The following is a 21,986-nucleotide window of genomic DNA, read 5'->3' on the forward strand; positions in this document are numbered from 1 at the left end:
GCTCTGTTCTTTCAGTCCGCCTCTCAACTGTCAATCAATCAACTGTTACAAACTACTAATTTTTTTTTTCTTCGCACACACACCCCCATAAAACAACCCGTAACAGCTGTCAAACTACCAGGTACCTATTTACCGCTAGGTAACAGGGGGCATCAGGGTGAAAGAAACTGCCCATTGTTTCTCGCCGGTGCTGGGAATCGAACCCCGGCCACAGGATTACGTGTACAGCGTGCTGTCCACTCAGCCACCGGCTGAGTGGACAGCATATAATATATGCTGTCTATGCATATAATGTGCTATGCTGTCTCCCCTAATGTGCTATGCTGTCTATGCTGACTATGCATATAATGTGCTATGTGCCCCGACTATTCTAATGTGCTATGCATGTTATGAATGTAGCCAAGGGCTTCTAGTGTGAACCTTGTTCTGGCTCTTGAAATTAAAGACACGCAATATAAGAAGAGTAAAGATCAAAGAAAGATTGAGCGAAGCAGTAAAAAGGCAAGAGATTAGAAAAAGATATAATACAATTTGAATAATGAAAAGGCAGAACTTTCTGTGATCTTTCTAATGATATCAAACAAATGACTTTTCAATAATCATTGTTTGCACAATGATCGTTATAAATGGCCGAATGTTTTTATTTGTTTAAATTTCAGTTTTTGTTAATGTGAGTAGAGAAAAAAAGTATACAGTATGCTATATATACAGTTTGTATGCAGCCTCATTTATCTCCTTATCTTTTGATTTCTTGAGCAATTTAAATTTTGAACCATTGCCACTATTCTCACTCACTCGGCACTGCCAGGTTTGCTATATCTTCTCGACCTGTTTAGCATTTTTTTATGTTATGACACATTACTCAGATATGTCTGTTTTTATAATTAATTTATCATAATATTGTAATTAAGTTTTGACTAATACCCTTCTTTCTTCTAAAGGCCAATGTCTCGCTTAAAAGGATGAACAAATTTATGAATGCTGATGAGCTGGATCCAAACTGTGTATCAAGAGATTATTTAGAGAGTAAGCTCTGTTCGTTACTTAACCATTTATTGTTGATGAGCATTAACAAGTTTAATTTAACAGTTGATAAATGTTGATAATGAGTAATTTATTTCCTCTGATTAAAAAGATTTGATTAAATAAATTTAACCAAATCTATTTCAGATAAACCTATTGTAATTGAAAATGGAACCTTTGCATGGGGTCATGGTGAAGAAGACAGTAAACCAGTGCTTAAGGGCATTAATATGAGTGTGCCCGAGGGCTCACTGGTTGCTGTTGTTGGGAGTGTTGGTGCGGGCAAGTCTTCCCTCTGCTCGGCAGTTCTTGGAGAAATGGAAAAAAAGTCAGGAAAAGTAAATGTTAAGGTAAGGCATAACAGTACAGTATTATTGATATTAAGAACTTCAATAATGCTGTAGCTTTTAAAAATATTGTGTTGATATCATAATGTGTTGTAATCGGCTCTCGAGGGGATAAAGTCTGAATCAATTAATTTTCCTTTGTGGAATAATATAAGTTATATTTTAAATTTGTGCTTTATTTTATATAACTTATGCTTTTAGCAGAATGGCCAAAGCTTAGCTTCATTCAAAACTTTGTTTTGAGCTCTTTAATTTGGCTGCACAGTCAAGTAAAATCCTCTGGCTAGCTAAATTTAACCAATATAGAAATAAGCTGAAACAGATGGGCCTTATAATGTATGCATGGTCCACGGGTTACTGAACAGTGCAGCAGAAGGCGAGTTGAGAGATGCTAAATGAAACAGAGGCCTGTATCAGGATAGTTGACATGGTAAACAGAAGGCATAATAAACCATGCCTACACCAGGATAGGCCCCTAGTGAGATAAAGACTTCATTTCTCACCAAAAAGTGAGGGTTTGGAAAAATGTCATCTCAGCCAAAGATAACAAACCAAGGACACAGCAGAGCATAAGTCTTATCAACCTGGTTAGCAGTAGCCAACACCAATAAGAACAACTTCTTTAACATAATATAATCAGGGTTAGTTCAGCCAGGCAGATCTAACTTTGTATGTCTGACAATAAACAGACACAAAACCAAAGTGACAGTGTACAGAATAATAGTGAGCAGATTGCAGGAGCAATCTCTCAGCCCCTAGGAACAATGTCAGAGGTTTAAATTCCTTCTAAACAAATGCAAGAAGCCTAGTAAATAAATTTGATGCCCTGTATGCATACAGGCTGATAAATCTGGCCATCAATGACATCAGGAAAACGGGGATCAGAAAACATAATTGAAGGGGAATTCCATATTCCAGTGTACCATCCACCTTTCAGAAAGAACAGAACAAGAGCATGTGGTGTAATGCTTTGCTGTATGTAAAAGAAGACTTGAAATCAACCATCAATAAGATATTAAATGGATCTTCAGAATCTGTATGGTACAACATACTAGCTCAGAATGGTAGCAAATTCATTACTAGCTCAGAATGATTTCAATGGGAGTATGTTACAGGGCAGACACAGAAATAACTGAGCAAGTTACTGATCTGTATAATGTGATCAATGTGGCAGCGGAAACCCAAGCCCCTATAATAGGTGACTAACCATGAGACAATAAATTGATGACTCAAATATAAGAAGCCGAAGGAGAATAATTTCTTGACCTGGTACAAAACTCTTTCTTATACAGCATGTGACAGATCCCACCCAAGGGAATAACAATCTAGATCTTGTGCTAATGTCAGAAGAGGGAGTGGTCAATCAAATACATGTAGGAGAAAAGCTCACCCCTTTATGTAATCAGAATATTCTTAGATGGATTACAATTATAGAAACTCTTGTAAAGATTGAAGATGATGACTTTGAAAACTCCCCTCATGGAGACTATCAAGGAATAGGAGGAATTACAAAACAACACCTGGAGGGAGTTAATAGGAGATCAAGGCATGGAAGCATCATGGGGAAAACTCCAAAAAGGTCATTCCTGAGCTTGTTAAAAAAAAAAATGTGCTAGGAAAAAGAAAAAAAGAAAGGAAACAAGATGGATGAACTCTTAATAACTAAGTGCAACCTCTGGAGCAGGTATCAGTCCACAAAGAACAACATATATTATGAGATATGCACAAGGACTATAACGGTAGTTTATGTACCGTATAAGAATTTTGGTCATAAGACTCAAAGAGTTTAGCAGTTTTTATATTTATAGTATTTAATATTCTTTTGGTTACAGCAGTTAGTTGTTGATGTAACAATATGTTGTGATAGCTGAGACGAGGCCTGAAGCATAGAGAAGAGAGCTTGAGTGAGGCTAAGGGTAAAGCACTCAGATGCAGGGTAAGAGCATAGAGCTTGAATGTAGGGCAAGAGTGTGTAGTTCCGATGAGGGATGAGTGGGAGAGCTTGGATGCGGGACAAGAGCTGGAAGCTTGAATACAGTCAGAATCTGGCTGTCTGCTTTGTAACGAGGCTGAAAGTGTCTTGTGAGAGTAGAAACTGGACTCGTCATGTTACATTGTTGCTGGTGAAGAAGATCTGCGGGATCTCTCGAGCAACTGTACTTATCCATTATTAGAGTTAAAATGATGATCTGTGAATTGATAGCATATATTACAAGCTTCGCTTCCCTTTGCCAAATTGACCAACATTTAGCAGGTTACCTTTTGGCTGGCCTGATTGATCCTGCACCCTTGGGAAGAAATCTTAATTATAATTAGTGCATTTAGGATTAGTGTAGAACTTCTTGGAATGTGGTATCCTAAGGGATGGGTTATGTGGAATTAACAGGCACCTCTAATTACTTGCACTAAAATGTATGAGAATATGGAGCAATTATATTACTCTTAATATAATTGCTACAGGACTTCAAAATTTATCCACCCAGGAAATCAGATAAGCCAAGAGAAGCTACAAATGAATACTTGCTCAAAACATAAAGATCCAAAAGTCTTTCCATGCCTACATAAGAAGTAAAACCAAAACTAGACTCTGTACAACCTTTAAAAGATGAGGTGAACCAATTTTTAATAAAGAATAAAATGGCAACTAGCACTGAATGAATATACTACATCAGCATTCACACTAGAGAGCTTAGAAAATAGCTCAATACCCACACAAATGTTTGAAGGAGGTGAAGAGAACAAATTAAGGGATATTCCCATAACATGCACTACAATTGGTTATGATCTGCCAGATCATAACTCCAGGCTCCTTTTCTTTATCAGTCTGCTGTATCATCGTGTTATTGGGATGTATGGTAGTTGCGTGTATTAAGGTCATGCATTTTTCAATATTGAAAAGCATTTGCCAGTTTTCTGACCATTTGTGGAGCTCATGTTAATCACTTTGCTAGGCCTCAATATGATTTTTACTTTCCACTGTACCATAGATCTGTGTGTCATATTCAAATTTTATATAGCTTGTGATTTTCTCATATGTGTATTATAGAAAGATATGTACACTCGTCTCAACTTTTCATTTGGATTTATTTTCATAAATAATGGCCATTTGCTTTCTTTATTTTAAGTATTGTTTTATCTATTCTAGTATTTTGTCATTTATTCCATGTGCTTGTTGTTATTGTGCTAATGTTTCATGTGGTACCTTATTAAAAGCTTTAGAAAAGTCTGTGTACACTGCATATATTTGAAGGCCTTGCCTGTGTGGTTGTTACCATCTTTATTATCTTACAGATAACAGTCCATGTCTTGTTTACCTTTTCGTTCCTTACATATGGTTTTGGAATTTGACATTCAACTCTGAGAAGCTGCATTTACCTTTTCATCAGCTTTAGTTCTGCCTCTAACCCAAAACAGACTTTATGAAGTTTTATGAAAGTCGGTCAGTTAATAATTAATACCAGATAGCCTAGACAGCAATGAGTAAAACATATCCAACAATGATGATTCTCCTCGCCCAACTAGGTGGTTCTCCAGATGGACCTGTCAATTTTTAAATATTTTTCACACATTACATGAGGATCTTTGTCACATGCTCTCTTCCAATCTTCTCATTTACCCTAAATTTTTGTCTAATATTTATTACTAGCTCTTACTTGGATAATGTACATATAAATTTGGATTAATTTTTCTGCTTTAGTCTATGTAAAGCAATATGAGCTTTGCATTAAACTTTGTAAGTGCATTCATACAAATGCTTTGTATACATACTCTACTTATGTATGAATTTTTAAATTTTTTGTGACTATAACATTTTTACTAATACATCTATAACTTGTTTTTCAGGGTCATATTGCATATGTTTCTCAACAACCCTGGATTCAGAATGCCACACTGGAAAACAATATTCTGTTTACAAAGACGAAAGAACCAAATCGTTACAATTTGTGTGTGAGAGCATGTGCATTACAGCCTGATTTGGACATGCTTCCAGGAGGTAATCAAACTGAAATTGGAGAAAAAGTAAGTTTTCTTATTAATACAGTACATTTTCTGAAGGCTCCTTGTAGTTTGCCACACTGAGGTAACTGCTCACTGTTAAGTCACATCAACCCTTGTGAGTCATTTGTTATGTTTAGGCAGGAAAGGAAATGCACGTCTCCTCCTTAACATGGTGTTTATTTATAAAACGGAACAAAAATAAATCACTGGTATAGGTGCCCTTGCATTCCTTATAGGCAAAAGAGCGTCTGTTTTTAATATTATGAACGTATCCTAGGTAGTACTTAATCCTACTAAATTCCTTCAATTCTAACACACTAAAAGCCTACCAGAGGCTAAAACCTAAGTCCTTCAAAGAAGCACAGAAAGCAGAAGATACTTGATCACCTTCACCGAGAAATCAATCTCCCAGAAGGAAGCGAAGCACAAGACAGCAACAAGGTCAAAAGAGTAAACAAAACAAAACTCTGCAAACAATTCAACCAGTTGTTGGGTCACATCCCCTTTGGTACCCCCTTTGTTTTCCACCACCAGGCATCAGCACTACGGAAGCTGCTGGCTCCTCACATCAACAAACATTCAGTTACTTGTTTGACAGCGACTACAGCTGACAACTCCACTGAGTCACCATGTCTTTGATTTCTGGATTTTTCCTATATAAATGTTGGCCATCCTTTAGACTCTATCCTGTTGGAATAGCCCATTTGTTTGGGTAACATTCCAATTTTTAATATTTGTTTAACATGTGTGTATTTATAAGCCTCACTTGTTGCATGGACTTTGGCTAGGGTTCACCTTGAGATGCATGTGTTTAGGGTTGCCCTTTCCTAAGTGCTCATTGGTATTGGCCCTTCACTGACAGTTACTTCAATGATGTGTTCAAGTGTTCATCCCAGAAAGGCAGTTCTCACAAGTAGTAGGACCTTCCTGCTCCTTTCTCCTTCAGTTCCGAGAGGAAATTGCTTTTGGTGTATTTTTACGTATACGTAAGCCTTTATTTTGTAATCAAAAGATATATTAGGATAGAAGCCTGAGCATACCTTCCTTAATGATCTAAATGCAATTAAACCCTTTCCATTATTGAATTTAATAGAGATGATGTCAATGTAGTATGTTCTATATTATGAATAATGATATTTTAGGGCATCAACCTGAGTGGAGGCCAAAAGCAGCGTGTCAGTCTGGCTCGTGCTGTATATGCCGATGCTGACATATACCTCCTTGATGACCCTCTCAGTGCTGTGGATTCACATGTGGGAAAGCACATATTTGAACAAGTGATTGGACCTACAGGGCTCTTGAAGAACAAGGTTGGTGTCCTATTTACTTTTCATGTACCATTAGGTTTAAGTTTGCATGTAAGAGCCGTTTCATTTGTACAGTGAAACCTTCAACACTCAGACCTTCAAATAAAGGCCTCGTCTCCCTAATAATAATTGAAATTCAGGTTCGTGGCTGTAACCCTTGAGAAACTGGTTTGACTATGAATATTAATTTAAATCTAATCATTCATTTTCAATATTTTTATATTTCCTGTACCGTGTGCAATATATTGAACAAAAGGATTATTTGGAGTGACCTCACTGTCTTTCCAGAGCTTATGAAATAGTACACCAGTACCAAATCCAACACAATAGGTATCTGTAATCATCTCACGGCGTTCTAGGAACAAGTACCAGAATCCTGCCCCCTCGAAATTGCAACGGAACTGAGCAAGTCGTAATACTCAACACACAGGAAACCCTACCAAAATGGCTAAAAAGGGCTACAACATTATAAAAAACCCACAGAAATGTTTGGTGTGAACAAGTACCAAAAAACATTAAACTATCTCAAATACCCAAATTACCACTTTGGCACTTACCCCTCCTACAACCAGTTGGCAGTATTAGTCAACCAGGGATCTAGTGAGGCGACAACTGTCACACCAGCCCGTCCTAAGATTTCCCAACGTCAAGAAAATGGTCAATTTAAAGTGTCCTCTCCTAACCTGCCAGAGGACCCAAAACAGAAAATGGGACAGTACGTCACTTTCACGAGCCGCTTCCATTTTCTATTACAATAATTTTTGGCCTATTAGTACATTAGTAAAGACAGCCAAGAGAGCAACATTACTTTTGCATATTATGGGCACGAGCATAAATGGCAGGCTGGCTAGACTAGATGACACTACAGACAACCTGAGAAATATGAGCCTTGGAACATGGAAGCAGGGAAACCAGATCAACCCACAAGCCGAACCAACCTTGCTTCCACAACCAAAGGGCCCCTCCGGAAGCCAACAGACTCATTCTTCCCCAGAAAAGGAGGAGCTGGCTGTAGATGAACAAAGTGCCCACCAGGACCAACAGGTCAAAAGTACTGGCACCAAAGGAAAGCATGAAACTCACCCACCCGACAACCGGAAGCCAGAGAAAGCAAAAAAAGGCTTTCTGAAAGTTGTTGTATTAAATTCAGCTACTGGAACAAAATTTCCATGTACAGTACAGTAGTCTCAAAATTTCAAAATGTTATTTTGATTTAAAAAAAATAAAAGCCCGTAATTTCAAAATTGCAGGCTATGGCGACTCCATAAAGGCTTTTCTGAAAACGATCCTGAACTGAAGGGGACACTGTAAAATGAATGGATGAAAGAAAAAAAAAGAACCTGGTCAAGAGGCCAGTTGGGCTTTGGTGGCGCATGAGCACGCCAAAGGTGAATCAGTGCACAAGAAAACTTGCAAAACGGGCTCAAGGTAGTATCGACCCCAAACGCAAATTGTAGCTGCTCCGCCAACACCGTTAAGAACGAGGCAACAGTATTCGGCATAAAATGCCAATCAAGAAAATGCCAAGAGAAAGAAAAGGCAAAACAACCCATTCTGACACAGAATAACTATGCTAGTTGGTGGGAAGTATTTATGGTACACCATCCTCTTTCCCTCCACATAGTCCTGTAGATCATACAGATAATATAAGAGGGTAAGGTTGTGGTGAGTTGATGCCATCTGGTAATAGTTATGGGTACCTATCTGGGATGGTTTGGTAGTTAGAGCACAGTTTGGCAGTCTGTATTGCCAAGTTGCATACATAGTAGTCTTTTGGGTTTTATTGTACCTACTGTCTAAGCTCTCTTATCTGGACTGTATAGGAAGGACCTCTCACTGAATAAGTCAGACATCCGGATAAGCAGAATTCTAACTAGGGAACTCCAAAAATTTACCATATTCAGAATTTTTTATACCACAACCAGCATAGTTTGAATTTCCACACACACTATAAATTAAAAATATAATTAAAACAAATGTCGGCTTAAATTGTTGTACTGTAATTTATCTTTTGTTTTTTTATACTGTAGATCTTGAAATGTGTAGGTCTTGAAAATTTACATAACCTAATCTCCAGTTACTGTATTTGGATTTCTGTCCGGATATGGCTAAGTTTCTCAAGAAAATTATCCAGACTCGACTTACTATATGCCAGTGTGCATTATCCGGCCAAATCTATGGTTTTCCAGATCTCTGTCTAGATATGGTGAAGTTTTGCCCAAAAATTATCAAGACCTGATTTTGGACAGATAACCTAAATTTTTGGTTCAGCAGGCTTCAGATAACTTGAGCTCGTACAGACTTTTGGGCTGGATTAAATACTTTGGTATAAGATGGGGGATATTTTACAAAAGTTCTAACATGGGTTAGTGTGGATTGTTGACATACATGGCTGTGATTTTCATAAATATAAAGCTAGCTTTTCCTGCAGTTATTGTGAATTTGCTAGTCCTTTACTATAATTATATAAACCTTAATCATATTTATTCAAATGTTGAACCATATACATAAGTCACCTGAATCCTTATCATTAATATTTACAGACTCGCTTGTTGGTGACCCATGGTTTGACATATCTACCTCAAGTAGACAAGATAATTGTCTTAAGCAATGGAGTTATCACTGAAGAAGGAACCTACAGAGAATTGTTAGAAAGAAAAGGAAAATTCCAAGAATTTCTCCTCCAGTATTTATCTGAGGTATCAGAAGAAGATGATCCCTTAGAAGGTAGGCTTAATTCAAACATGCTGTTATTCTTAGCTAATAGCAGTATTAGGTGTCTCTTTGAAATGTTTTTAGAACATTTACTCACTGCTGGTATAATCATGTTTTGATTGTTTAAAGAAAAAAGTTAAATTTTTTTTATCTAATTTGTCTTAAGCATTTATAGTTTATAGTTTGTCTTTTAACTGTTTCATATTGTAAAAGTCAAATTGTTTACACAAATTGTAATTTGGGTTGTAAGCATTGACTTTTAGGCCATTGTGAAATGTGTTTGCTTTTTTGTGGTTAAATTGGTTTTGTTGGTGGGTGGCAAGAATTAGTAGATTTTAGCAGCTATTTAAGTTTTTGTAGTACTGTGCAAAGCTGTAGGTTCTTTATGTAGATCTCAGATTAGGTGTTTTTTCTTAGATCTGGAAGACATCAGACAACAATTGGAAAGTTCTCTGGGCAAAGAGGTAATAGAGAAACAGCTGTTCCGGCAGAAGAGAGAGAGTGAGAGTGAAGGCAGTGCAGAGAGGGACAAGTTAGTGCTGTAATGCTGTGTACTCTATTTTATTAACTTTTTTACTATCCTCTACTTTTATGTAGTAAGAGTATTTGACGTGTGGTTCTGCACCACGATACCTAATGAATGCCATTTCTAGACAAGTTTGACCATTGCTCTGTTTAAAGTAGTTTGCAATGGATTTTCTGAAAATTTGTGGCAATGTGAATTATCCATGTTCAGATTTTTACCAGTAGATAAACAATATAGAGAATAGCCTCAATAATCTGGCAAACCCAATACCAGATATTATTTTCATTGAACACTTTAATTTATCCAGTCCAAGATAAAGAATAGCAAACAATCATGTTATACAAGGAAATCAAACTGGAAATAACCAACCACAGGTCAAAGAACTACTTAGTTTCTGTGACAAATTTTCACACAACCAACAGATCAGAGCCAACTAGGAAGAAAAATAATCTAGATCTGATCTTCACAAACAATGAAGAAATAATCAGAAAGGACATTACCATTTCAGATACCACATACTCAGTTCACAAGCTCATTGAAGTACTATTAGCTATACAGTACAGTACTTCAAAATCACTTAAACTACTATGTAGCTTATTTAGTACTGTTCTTATGATGACTGCAATTTTTATATTGTTTTCTCTTTTATACAAACAATATTTTGCTTGAATTAGTTTTCTTGTGATTAATCGATATTTGTTAGACATGACTCCGTTTTCGTTTGTGTGGGTCAAGTTATTTAATTTCAGCCAAAATTTTTACTTATTCTCTACATACAGTACTTTGTTTCCTTTTTATTTTATTTTTAATACTTCAGCTGAGTAAAATCATAATTTTTATAAGATTTAGAGCTTGATAATTTGTGACTAAATGACTAAAACAAAGTAAACTTAATGTGGATGGAAAAATTGTGTATGAAGAACTGATGATGATAATTAAGGTTGCCTGTTATATTTTAATTGTTTCCTCAATATCCACCCCACTGCAGCAAAGATGGTTACCATCGACGGGGCAGTAAAAAGATCAGTGAATCAGAGAAGGTGCCGTCAGATGTGAAGCCTGGAGATAAAATTATTGAAGCTGAGAAAGCCGAGACTGGAAAGGTAGACCACGGTTACATATGCTCAGAAAAATAAGTTACATTTGAGAGCTCTTTGTTTTCTTTTTTTCATTGTTTTTAATATTTATTTTTAAAATCAAAGTTTTATGCATTGCCCATTTTTGTGAGCCAGTGTATGTACAGTACAACCTCAGTTCAGCAAACTATATGGAGCCAACCCCAAATCATTGCATTCAGGAACTTGTTGCAACGAGAGATGCCTCCAGGATGCATTTCCCATGCCCTATGGACTAAATTACCTTAGCAAAATTTTTGTCTCGACCTATAATAGACAACTTCCAATTGAACTTGTCTGCACAAAAATTTAACCTCATCTAGCTTATTTCTCATGTCCCCAACCTCAAAACTCGTTTTCAAAAGGTAGCAGGGCCATATCTGAGTGAACAAAAACCTTGCTAACTCAAAATGTAAACAAACCCTTGAATTTGGTTTTAATATCCTCAACAGCTTTCCCAGGGCTCCAACTATTTCACGTAATATCAAGACAATCTACAAAAATCACCAGAAACGTGACTGGAGCCGTATTAAAAGAGTTACCATTCATAAACTAATATTTCCCATGTTCTATGGGTTGATTTCTCCGAGCAAAATCAGCCATATAAATGACAGAAATGAGAACTGCCAAGAGAATCTGTCTGTAAAGAAATGTAACTACATCCAGCATATTTCCCCATGCCCTAGCCTTGAAATCTCATTTTCAAAGGAAAAAGGGCCCATATTAATGAACGAAAACCGGTGAAACTCAAAATTAATGACATTGGTAAGGCAGAATTCTTGAGACCTGGAACTTGGAGCACGAGGTTATCGATTTAAGCTAACTAAAAGGAACTGCTAAAAGAAATGTAAGAAAATTCACTTTTACACATCTTGTAAGACAGAACAAGTTAACAAGTAGAACAACTAGACGGAACAAGGGAGAAGGTGGAGGAGGCCAAAACCGTCAGTAATTTCAAAGCATAATACGACAGTACTGGGAAGACAGGACACCTCAAGTGTAGCTCTCATCCTTTAAGTACACTTTGGTAATTACACACACATGCACTCACTGTCACACACTGTCCCTGAATTGAAAGGTATGAGCTATGAGGAAATGCTACGGGAACTAAACCTCACTTCCCTGGAAGACATAAAGGCAAGGGGAGACATGATCACCACCTACAAAATTCTCAGGGGAATTGACAGGGTAGACAAAGACAAACTATTTAGCATGGGTGGAACATGTACAAGGGGACACAGGTGGAAACTTCGTACCCAAATGAGCCACAGAGACATTAGAAAGAAGTTTTTCAGTGTCGGAGTAGTTAACAAATATACTGTATTAGGCAGTGATGTGGTGGAGTCAGACTATACACAGTTTCAAAAGTAGATTTGATAGAACTCGGTAGGCTCCAGAATCTGTACACTAGTTGATTGACAGTCTAGAGGCAGGACCAAAGAGCCAAAGCTCAACCCCCGCAAGCACATCTAGGTGAGAACTTGCTTCAAACCTTGCTGCCCACCACTAGTGGCAGTCCAACTGGCTAAACTGGATCAGTGAAGTGTCTTTTCTTACTCTTATGCCTGGCACTCCCCTACTATATGGCACTCTGCAGACATCATACCATATGATGGACAACTACCAAGAGAATCTGTATGTAAAGAGATTTCTTCCTCATTTCCAGTATTTCTGAGGATCCATCATCTTGAAGGATATTTTTCAGAGGGAAGACTAAGATACATACTAATAAACCAGGCTCATCACTTTTCCCATGCCCAAAACTTTCTTAAACTAAAGATATTCTATGAAATATCTTATGAAGTCGCTCTAATAATAAATAATTAGTAGCGAGATATGGTTTTGTAACCATTTTTAGAATAACATTTCTGGCACTTCCACAGATGTAAATATTGACATCCACTGAGCAATTAAAATACAAGAATATATACAAATTAGACAAAAATATGATCATCAGGATATTACTTTGCCTAATGATCTGGATTTGAGACATTTTTTCTAAATTCAAAATTTGGATGGGAAAACAGGCGATCAAATTTTGTCGGTTGTTTAGAGGTACAGTATGTATCTGTTATAAGGAAGTCCAGATTTGGGAGGTGCCTGTTTAACATTGAGACATTGATTCTTTTCTTTAAAATTGCTTCTAACCATTATTATTCCTGTATTCAGATATTTGGAAATTTCAACATGGGTCAGTGGATGACTGGCAGCTCTATTATAATCTCCTTGGTTCAGAATCCTTCATTTAAGAGCATTAAACTGTATCTTCCAATAATTTTATTCATTTAAATCATGCATTCAGTGGTCTTTGTGTTCAGATCTACTTGAGAATTCAATCATTAGTTTGTAATTCAGCTTTTAAGTTATTTTCTTGATTGTAACCATTGTCCAGTCATATAAACTCAGTTCACAGATATCTAGCAAAATAAGTTTGATAATACAGTATAGTATTTCTCCTTTGTGTATCATTAAAAAATGCACTGATGAAAATCTCTCATTTCAGGTCGACTTTGGCGTGTATCGGTATTATATCCAAGCCATTGGTGTTTGGTCCACTGTGTTGACACTTGTGTTTTATGTATTTTCTCAAGCCTCTACATTGGGCTCTAATGTATGGCTCTCAGTGTGGGCTGAAGATACTGACAATGATACCAAAACAAGAGACATGTATCTTGGGGTCTATGGAGCTTTAGGTTTCGGACAAGGTTAGTGTTTTGGATTATTTATCTGGCATTTCTCATATATTTCCAGTGAATTTGATCTCTAAGCATACTAGTAAGGAAGGTTTAATAGCACTGCTCCAAGTGTTTGTATCAATGTTTGTGTGTGATGTGGTGGTGTTCAGCTGAAAGTATTGATTATGGAACGCAGCTTTTCTTGTAAATATTTAAGTTTTTGTTTAAAAATTTAATAAATTTGATTAACTCTTAAAGTGCTTTTAATGTTATACAGTACATTGATTCACTGGGTAATGTGGTTATCATGTGCTGACTTGAACTATTATTGTACGGATTTTATGCCAATAAGGCTATTATGGCTATAATAGCTCTATATGAATATCTTGGGGTTTATCTTGACTCATGGAAAAAGTATTTTTATCATTTCATGATTGCTTATTAAGTAAATGCAGTGATTGTTTACAAATGTTACTACGACACTGCAGTAATCATCTTGGTATAAAATTCCTTTATATAATTATATAATGTTCATAAGGTTTTTCACAACTCTGGTTGTAATGAAGTGTACCAGTTCAAGCAATCATTTGAACATAATAATAAAGAAACTGCAGAAGGCCTATTGACCCATACAAGGCAGTTCTATTTATGTCCTCCCAAACTCATTCATTTGTACCCAGTTGTATGTATGTACAGTACTACAAGAGAGAGGTGTCTGTCCAAAGTTTGAGGCCAGACGCTTGGTGCTAGCCTCACTCAAATTTGTAGGGGAAATGGTGTGGGGCATGGGATGGACATAGGCTGCTTGGGGTAGGCTTAAGTTTAATGCTTTAAGCAATATAGCATGTAACTCAATACCGAGGGATTTTCACGAGGTCTGAAATGAATCTAGGATGAAATCAAGAATATGATGTCCATAGAGTGTGAAGTTATTCCGCCATTTACCCACGCAATTTCTTTGAAATATATTTTCTAGAGACAGGAAGGAGGGGGGGGGAAGTGGAGGGTGAGAAAGGTGGGAGCATAAAGGGAGGGGAAGGCCAAGGTGGTGGTGAAGGGGGAAGCATGAAAGGCAGGCCAAGGTGGTTGGGAAGGGATGAAGGGAGGGGATAAGACCTTATATTGTTGTTTGTCTGTCTTAATACTGTAATACATTTTCTGAGAGGTCACACAGAAATAACACCAAATGAGACCAGAAGGCATGGCAGGATGTGCAAAATAGCCCTACTGAAAAACAGAGGTGCAATAAGCACGCTGAGAGAGAACTCGATCAACATCAAAGCCCCAAAACTTTTCAACACACTTTCCCTACATGTACAAGGCATAACTGGCCGACCTCTTGCAGTGTTCAAAAGAGAATATGACAAGCACCTTCAAAGGATATCTGATCAACCAGGCTGTGATTCATACGTCAGGCTGCAAGCAGCCGCATCCAACAGCCTGGTTGATCAGACTAGCAACCAGGAGGCCCGGTCAGAGACTGGGCTGTGAGAACATTGATCCTCAAAATCATATAATGGACAACTTCCAATTGAACCATACAGTTGTTTCAGTCCTTAATAATTAACTTTCTGAGAGAAGTAGGAGAGGGTTGAAAGTGGGGAGGAGAAAGGCTAATAGGATAGTGGGGGGAAAGGGGGAGGGACCAAGGGGGACCAAGGGGGACCAAGGGGGACCAAGGGGGACCAAGGGGATGGAGATAATAGGGTCAAGGGGAAGATGGGAGAAGAGAAAATATATGAAATTTCACAAAACAGTCGTTGCAGTTTCATGTCGTTTACAGGGGGGGTGTCGTTGTAGTCATTCCTTTGGCCACCTGACATTGGCAATTTTGGGAAATTGGGTGTGTTTTGTCTGGTTCTCCAAACTTTCCCCAATCCCTCTTGGTCATAGTCCTAATACTTATAGTACTTCACTTGCCTGCAGTGGTTTGGGATTTCTGTATCTTTCAGAGTGGTTCTTTGGTGCTTTTCTCTCTTTTGTCTGTCACATATTCCAGGATCAGTCTGACATTTGTAATATACAAGGTCTTTAGTAATTTCTAACCTCAGATTTCTAAAAAAATTCTTATGTTGATCAACCTATCATATATCACTAATGTCTGTGATGTGGGCTTTCAGGAGACAGGTTTGATGCCATATTAACTTCAATGTCTTAGATTCTGATTTTTGAAGGATTTCATTATCATTTAGTACTTTGTCTGGCCACCTGTTCTCAGCTCTGTTTCATTACTTTGCACATGACTGAGCTAAACTCTAGTAGCCATTTGTTAGATCATTCTTTTAGTATGCTGTATCCAATTCATCTTGTAGCTTCTTGCTATATTCCTCAATTGGGATTTTCATTCCATTGTGTCTTTCCTTGCCTTGGTTGAATAGTCTCCTTTTTTACATTTCCCTTGGCTCTGTGTGAGCCCATATTGTTCCTGGCAAGTACCTTTTCCAGTTGGTGTGTCCTAGCTTCTATGCATGGTTCCTATTTCCCAGAAAAAAGGAAATCCCATTAGTCTTAATCAATAGGAAGATGAAATTGATGGAATCTGTGCAGCACTGGGATCTTAAGGCCCACAAGTTGAATGCTAAACAGCATGAGGAGACATTATTTCCAAACTGAGGCCCCATACTCGAAGGCAAGTACAGTCAGGCCAAGTAGCCAAATTCTAAAAAGTCAAATGCATTACCTTTACCTCCAGAGAATAGTAGTAGTAGTCAGATAAAAGAGCCTGACCCATGAACATAATCTTACCCCACACCAGTTATGAAAAGGGGAATCCCCCTCCAACTGGGCCACTGACAACCTCAGATGAAGGTAAGATAGAAAGAATGGAGCACATGGCTCCAGATAAAACTAGCCGTTTAAAAATGCCCTCCTAGGAAAAGAACTAAAGAGGAGAATGATCACTGCTGATGCATGAACTGAATAAACACAGATAAAATAACTACTGGTCTATGTGAGGAAAAAAACAGAAGCATACAAATAGCTGTGTAGCCACACAGGATCTCTTAACTGAATTATGGGGTCTCAGTGATGATTGTTAGCCAATGAAGAACCATGATAATTCTGACATGCTACTTACCTCACATTATTCTGGTTTCTCTATTGTCAATGTAAGTACAGTATTGTAAGATCTTGGCAATCCAAATGAATTCGTGTTCACCATTTTTGAGTAATAGGGGTGAATGAGCAGGTAAACTGCGGGAATGCACAGATAAATGGCAGCAGTAAGCAGATAAACAATGAAAATATGAGGGGTAAATGGCAGAAGCAACTGGCTTGTACAAAAATCTAGGGAATTTGTTTTATTACCTGAATTACCTGAAAATATTTTCCTGTATATTTTATGAACATAGTTCCTTGCAACTTGATTTTGAATATATAATTTAAACTATTATACATACTGATAAGTGTATTCTGTGCTTGTATCACTGAATATCAATAATATTTAAGACTGTCTTTCCTTCCCCTTACTCCTAATTGAAATTTTGTTTATTGGTCATCTATATAGTTGAAACTTTATGGAAACCAATTGCATTTGACTGAAATATGTTTGTTCTGCAGCACTTTTCATCCTGGCTGGAGCATTTTCCTTGTCATTCGGTGCTGTTGATGCTGGAGCCAAACTTCATGCCGATATTCTTCATGGTGTCATGCGTTTGCCAATGCACTTCTTTGATACAAATCCTGTTGGGCGTCTAATCAATCGATTTGGCAAGGACATTGACACTTTGGATAATGTTTTACCTTGGAGTCTACGATCATGGCTATTATGCTTCTTTACGGTATGTGGTTTAGGTTCTTAACGTTCTCGTTGCTCTTCGAAAACACATTTTGCAATTTTGGACTTAAATTATTGCAATATGCTCTATTTGTTGGATGTATTGATTGGGCTACTGTAGATTTGAGATTAATGTAATGTAGGATTATTTTTCTTTGAGATCTTGTTTCTCTAAAAACTATGCAGTCATTCTTATTTGATGTACAAAGTAAAAGTACAAAGTAAACCACTCACAGTGCATGGTAAAGGGAACAGGAATGAATGTTTACCAATAACATTTTTGGGGTCTAGGTCAGTATCAATGACAGAAAAATATTACAGAATATCGTGCCCCAATTGGCTGGAAATTTGTGAACTAGATTGGTTTTCATAAGTACAGTATGTGGGAATAAAGATGCTGTGGTGAAAATTACCTTTAATTTATTTTGACCTTAATTTTTCTGCTACAGTGGAGATTCAAACCTCAGACCTCTAGATTGCTTGCACAGAATGATAGCCTAACTACTCTCCCAATGTTTTATGGTCTCTTATAAAAATAAAAAAGGTGTTCATTGTTTTAGACCTCTCAAGCATCACAATTTATCTCCACTCCAACTCCTTAAGAGTTCAGTGCCATTAGATAAGGTCAGTTATTCCACAGTATAAAGTGAGAAGTGCAGTAAAGTGAGGCATTATTGTTCAACTCTTGAATAATAGAAAGTTACATGTTATTTAGCAAATCTAAGAGTCAGTTTCAATTGTTAAGCTATTAAGTTACTTGGACCATTTTTTATATAGCAAAAAATATTTGTAATATTTTCTTGGCTTGTATGGAATTAGTGCTTCTTTTTCTTATAAGTAATACAAATGAAAAGGAACTATTGGCAGTGGTTCAAATTAAAAAATGCCAATAAAGCAAATCATAAGGGGGGTTAGATGTGGCTGCTTATAAAGTATTCAGTAGCATAGTGTGGCTTCTTTTTTTAAGTGCTATTTATTGAATATATTGCAGTAGTAATGTTCTGTATACAGTACTAAAATTTCTACTACAGAGATTAACAAGAAAAAAATAAACTCTAATCTAAGGTAAGCATAAAAAATCCAAAATTTTTATTCCCCCCCCATAGTTTACCTTTAAGTACAGTACAATTTTTTTAAAATGCATTTTTATACAAAATTTATTGTTGTTCTGTGCAAGAAATGGCAAAAAATGGGGAAGCTCTAAGTAGAGCTTCCCCATCCTCCATCGTCCCCCCGTCCCATCCCAAATCCTTATCCTGACCCCCTTCCCAGTGCTATAGTCGTAGTGGCTTGGTGCTTTCCCCTGATAGTTCCTTCCCTTCAGTAGATCAGATGCCCGAGAAGAACAGAACAGGTCTAGTCTCAATTAATCTGTTTTAGCAGTGCACCATGGCATAATACTGATTTGTTATTTTTAATCTCATTTTTATTTGTATACAGGGGAACCTCCATTACCTGTACCTCCATTTTTGGATTATCTGATATTATTTCCAGTCCTCTTCCCCAATTTGTCATGTCCTTGGCACAATTTGGTGGTAGAGGACACTTATTTATACTGTACTATAACAAGCAAATGTAATTAGTTTCCTACCAAGGTTTGATTTTTAAGCAGGAGAAAAATGTTTGGGTACATTTCCTCTCATCCACATTTGTTATCTCAAGAAAATGGATATGCTTGGATTTGAAAAAGATCAGATGGCTACCTAATTTTAATTGTGAGGAGTTCTGTATATTGACACATTTCATTTTAAATTCTGTTTTTAAAGGGTTAATAAAATTGATGTTTGCCTGTCGATGATTTCGAGGAGCAATATTCCCGCAGCCCAGTCTCTAACCAGGCCTTCTGGTTGATGGTCTGATCATCTAGGTTATTCGATGTGGCTGCTCGCGGCTTGATATGAGTCCCAACCTGGTTGACCAGGAATCCTTTTGAAGTTGTTTGTCAAGTTCTCTGTTGAACACTGCAAAAGGTCGGCTGCTCCAAATGTGTGGAGGGTGTATTGAAAAATCTTGGGCCTTTGATGATGATAGAGTTCTCTGTGTGCCCATTGCACCTCTGCTTTTCAATAGGGCTATTTTGCACATCCTGTTACAGAAAATCTTGACCCAAATAAACGGTTTGGATTATGGAAAAGTCAGTGTTCCCATTTTGAAAGAAATTATATGATTGCTTTTCATTTTAGATGATATAAGTTTTGGTAAGTTTCATTCAGTGGAGATATGAATTTGGCTCAGCAAAGATGCCAGAAATGTTCTGAAAATGGTTGAGTCTCCCTTTAATTATTTATTTGATCTGGTTCCCAAGATATTTCATAGAAAATCATGAACTAAAGAAAAACTTTTTAAGTAATGGAAAATCAATGGGCCTGGTTCATGTACACTATTAGAAGAGTGTGACTCTTCATTTGAAAAAAAAAAAAAAATGTTTTATTGACATACTGGAAATGAGGTTGAAATCTCATTACGATCAGGTTCTCTTGGTAAATGTACATCACATGATACATTTAAAGTTTCACTGTGAAATTACAGTAGACCATAAGGAATGGAAAATGATTTTTAGGGATGATTTTTTTTTTTACCCTCAGGAACACTTGATTCCAGAAGGTACCACAGTGAAGAAGGTTAATAAGTTGTAAACGCAAGTAAGAATAATTAAATAATTCCAGTTCTCTGGAATTATTTGTTTTTGTTTGTGTTTTTGTCTTTACTTCTTGCATTGGCAGTTCAGCCTTCCTGAAGGACACACACAAATGTTTATACTCTTTTTGCATTTGCCAAGTTATTCATTGTTTTAACTACTATATGAATTTAGTACCAAAATATTTGGACACAAGTTCAACAGTACAGTTACAAAAAAAATATGAATATGGTTTATGGGGTGGCAGTGCAGAATATGGAATTTTTAAACATATCAACATTGCTTGTTTATTTTATCGTAAATTTAAGTGTCCCCTCAGTAACTCCTTAAGCTTACTCACAACAGAGCCTCAAGAGGAGAGAGAGAGCAAGGGAGCATCCCTGTACAAGAATGTAAGAACTCTTGTATAGTATATCTCAAAAAAAAGAGGAGGCTGCTGAAAGGAAAATGAGTGAAATAGAACATGCAATGTGGGCTTACCCATGGAAAAAACAGGTAAAGAAGAGGGCTGGGCTGAAGAACATCAGGGGTGTGCAAATTGCCTAAGTGCCATGCTGGCTCAATTAGGCTGTGAATCATTTTATATGGATGTAAATCCCAGTACATACAGCAAAAACTTGCAAATTTGGGCTTCAGTAATTTGGATCTCTGGGTAATTTGGGCAAAATCAAGTCAGTTCAATTATGTTTATTTAGGTGAACCTCCCCTAACAAATACTTGCACTACAAATATTTTCTCTAACATATACTTTAAAATTATTTAAATATTTGTATAACATAATAAATATTTATTCTAACAAGTAAGACACAATAAAACACTTCATTATGTGGTCGCATATTTTCTAGCTATGGAACACATGGCCCCACTTTGTTAATATCTATTGATTCTCAAGACCTCCCACTTAGTTTAGTTCACTTCACAATCACTGCTATTGTTTCTATGTGAGTTTTCATCTACTCTGATCTGTAACAATTTGTTTCTTGATGGTTATTCTTCAGTGCTGTACTTCACCTTTCTAGTATATGGGTGTTTGGAGTAGGTGTGAATGTTTGGTCATGTGGGTGTGGGTGTCAGTAGTAGGTTTGGGTTTAGAAATTGGTGTGGATATAGGGAATGGGTGTGGGTGTAGGTTTAAGTGGGTGTCAGGATCGGTTGTGGGGAAAGGGTTTTGTTTTGGATGTTGGGGAGCTTGGTGTAAATGTACAACATTTAGAGGTTGAGAGGTTGACAGTGTTGTGAACCTGCCACTACAATATTAGTGGCAAGTCTCGCTGTAGTAGTAATGAACTCAATCCTAGTTTTTTTAATTGTGCACTCATAAATAAAGTTATTCAAAACTCATACTATATTAAATACAGTACATGAAAACAAGTGATAAATGATCAAAGAAACATCCAAGGTGAACAGTGGAGTCGTATCTTATATATATGACAATGTCAGCAGTCATTATTGGATGCCGAATGATCGCTACCACATAAGCTTTCACAGCTCGTCCAAGCAGTAAAAAAGTACATATTTATATTTTTAAGTTTTTCTTAAGTTTTACATACAATTGAATAATTCTTTAAGATTTTTCTGCATTACTCCAGTTGATTCTCTAGAAATAATAATACAGTAATAATAATAGTGAGCACGAGGGTGTTAATGTTTAGCTAGGAACTTTCATCACCCATTTGTAAAATAAGATTTAATATTACTGAGTGTGGTAGCATTGTCAGTATTCTTTGATGATGTTTTCAGTTGATCTGGTGACATATTTTTGGGAAAACTCTCCATATGGTCAAGGACCTTCCATAGGAAGGTCCTTGACTACTGGGAAAACACTAAGCATGATAATCTGATACGATATTCATGGTAGCATTGTGT

General features: G+C 36.9%; 1 protein-coding gene across 2 annotated transcripts in view; it reads left to right on the forward strand.

The window, feature by feature from the left end:
- Positions 1-21,986, forward strand: part of LOC123764411 (multidrug resistance-associated protein 1) — a 73,041-nt gene that overhangs the window by 24,670 nt on the left and 26,385 nt on the right. Inside the window, exons 13-21 of one of the 2 annotated variants that reach the window (XM_045752253.2) lie at positions 942-1,026; positions 1,171-1,373; positions 5,214-5,390; positions 6,512-6,679; positions 9,220-9,403; positions 9,809-9,923; positions 10,906-11,020; positions 13,536-13,737; positions 17,266-17,486. In XM_045752253.2, coding sequence (XP_045608209.2) covers positions 942-1,026; positions 1,171-1,373; positions 5,214-5,390; positions 6,512-6,679; positions 9,220-9,403; positions 9,809-9,923; positions 10,906-11,020; positions 13,536-13,737; positions 17,266-17,486 — 1,470 coding nt within the window. The remainder of the gene's footprint in view (positions 1-941; positions 1,027-1,170; positions 1,374-5,213; positions 5,391-6,511; positions 6,680-9,219; positions 9,404-9,808; positions 9,924-10,905; positions 11,021-13,535; positions 13,738-17,265; positions 17,487-21,986) is intronic. The other variant, XM_045752254.2, reaches the window with a different exon arrangement.

This window comes from Procambarus clarkii, chromosome 82, assembly GCF_040958095.1.
Source record: "Procambarus clarkii isolate CNS0578487 chromosome 82, FALCON_Pclarkii_2.0, whole genome shotgun sequence".
NCBI classification, from domain to species: Eukaryota; Metazoa; Arthropoda; class Malacostraca; order Decapoda; family Cambaridae; genus Procambarus; species Procambarus clarkii.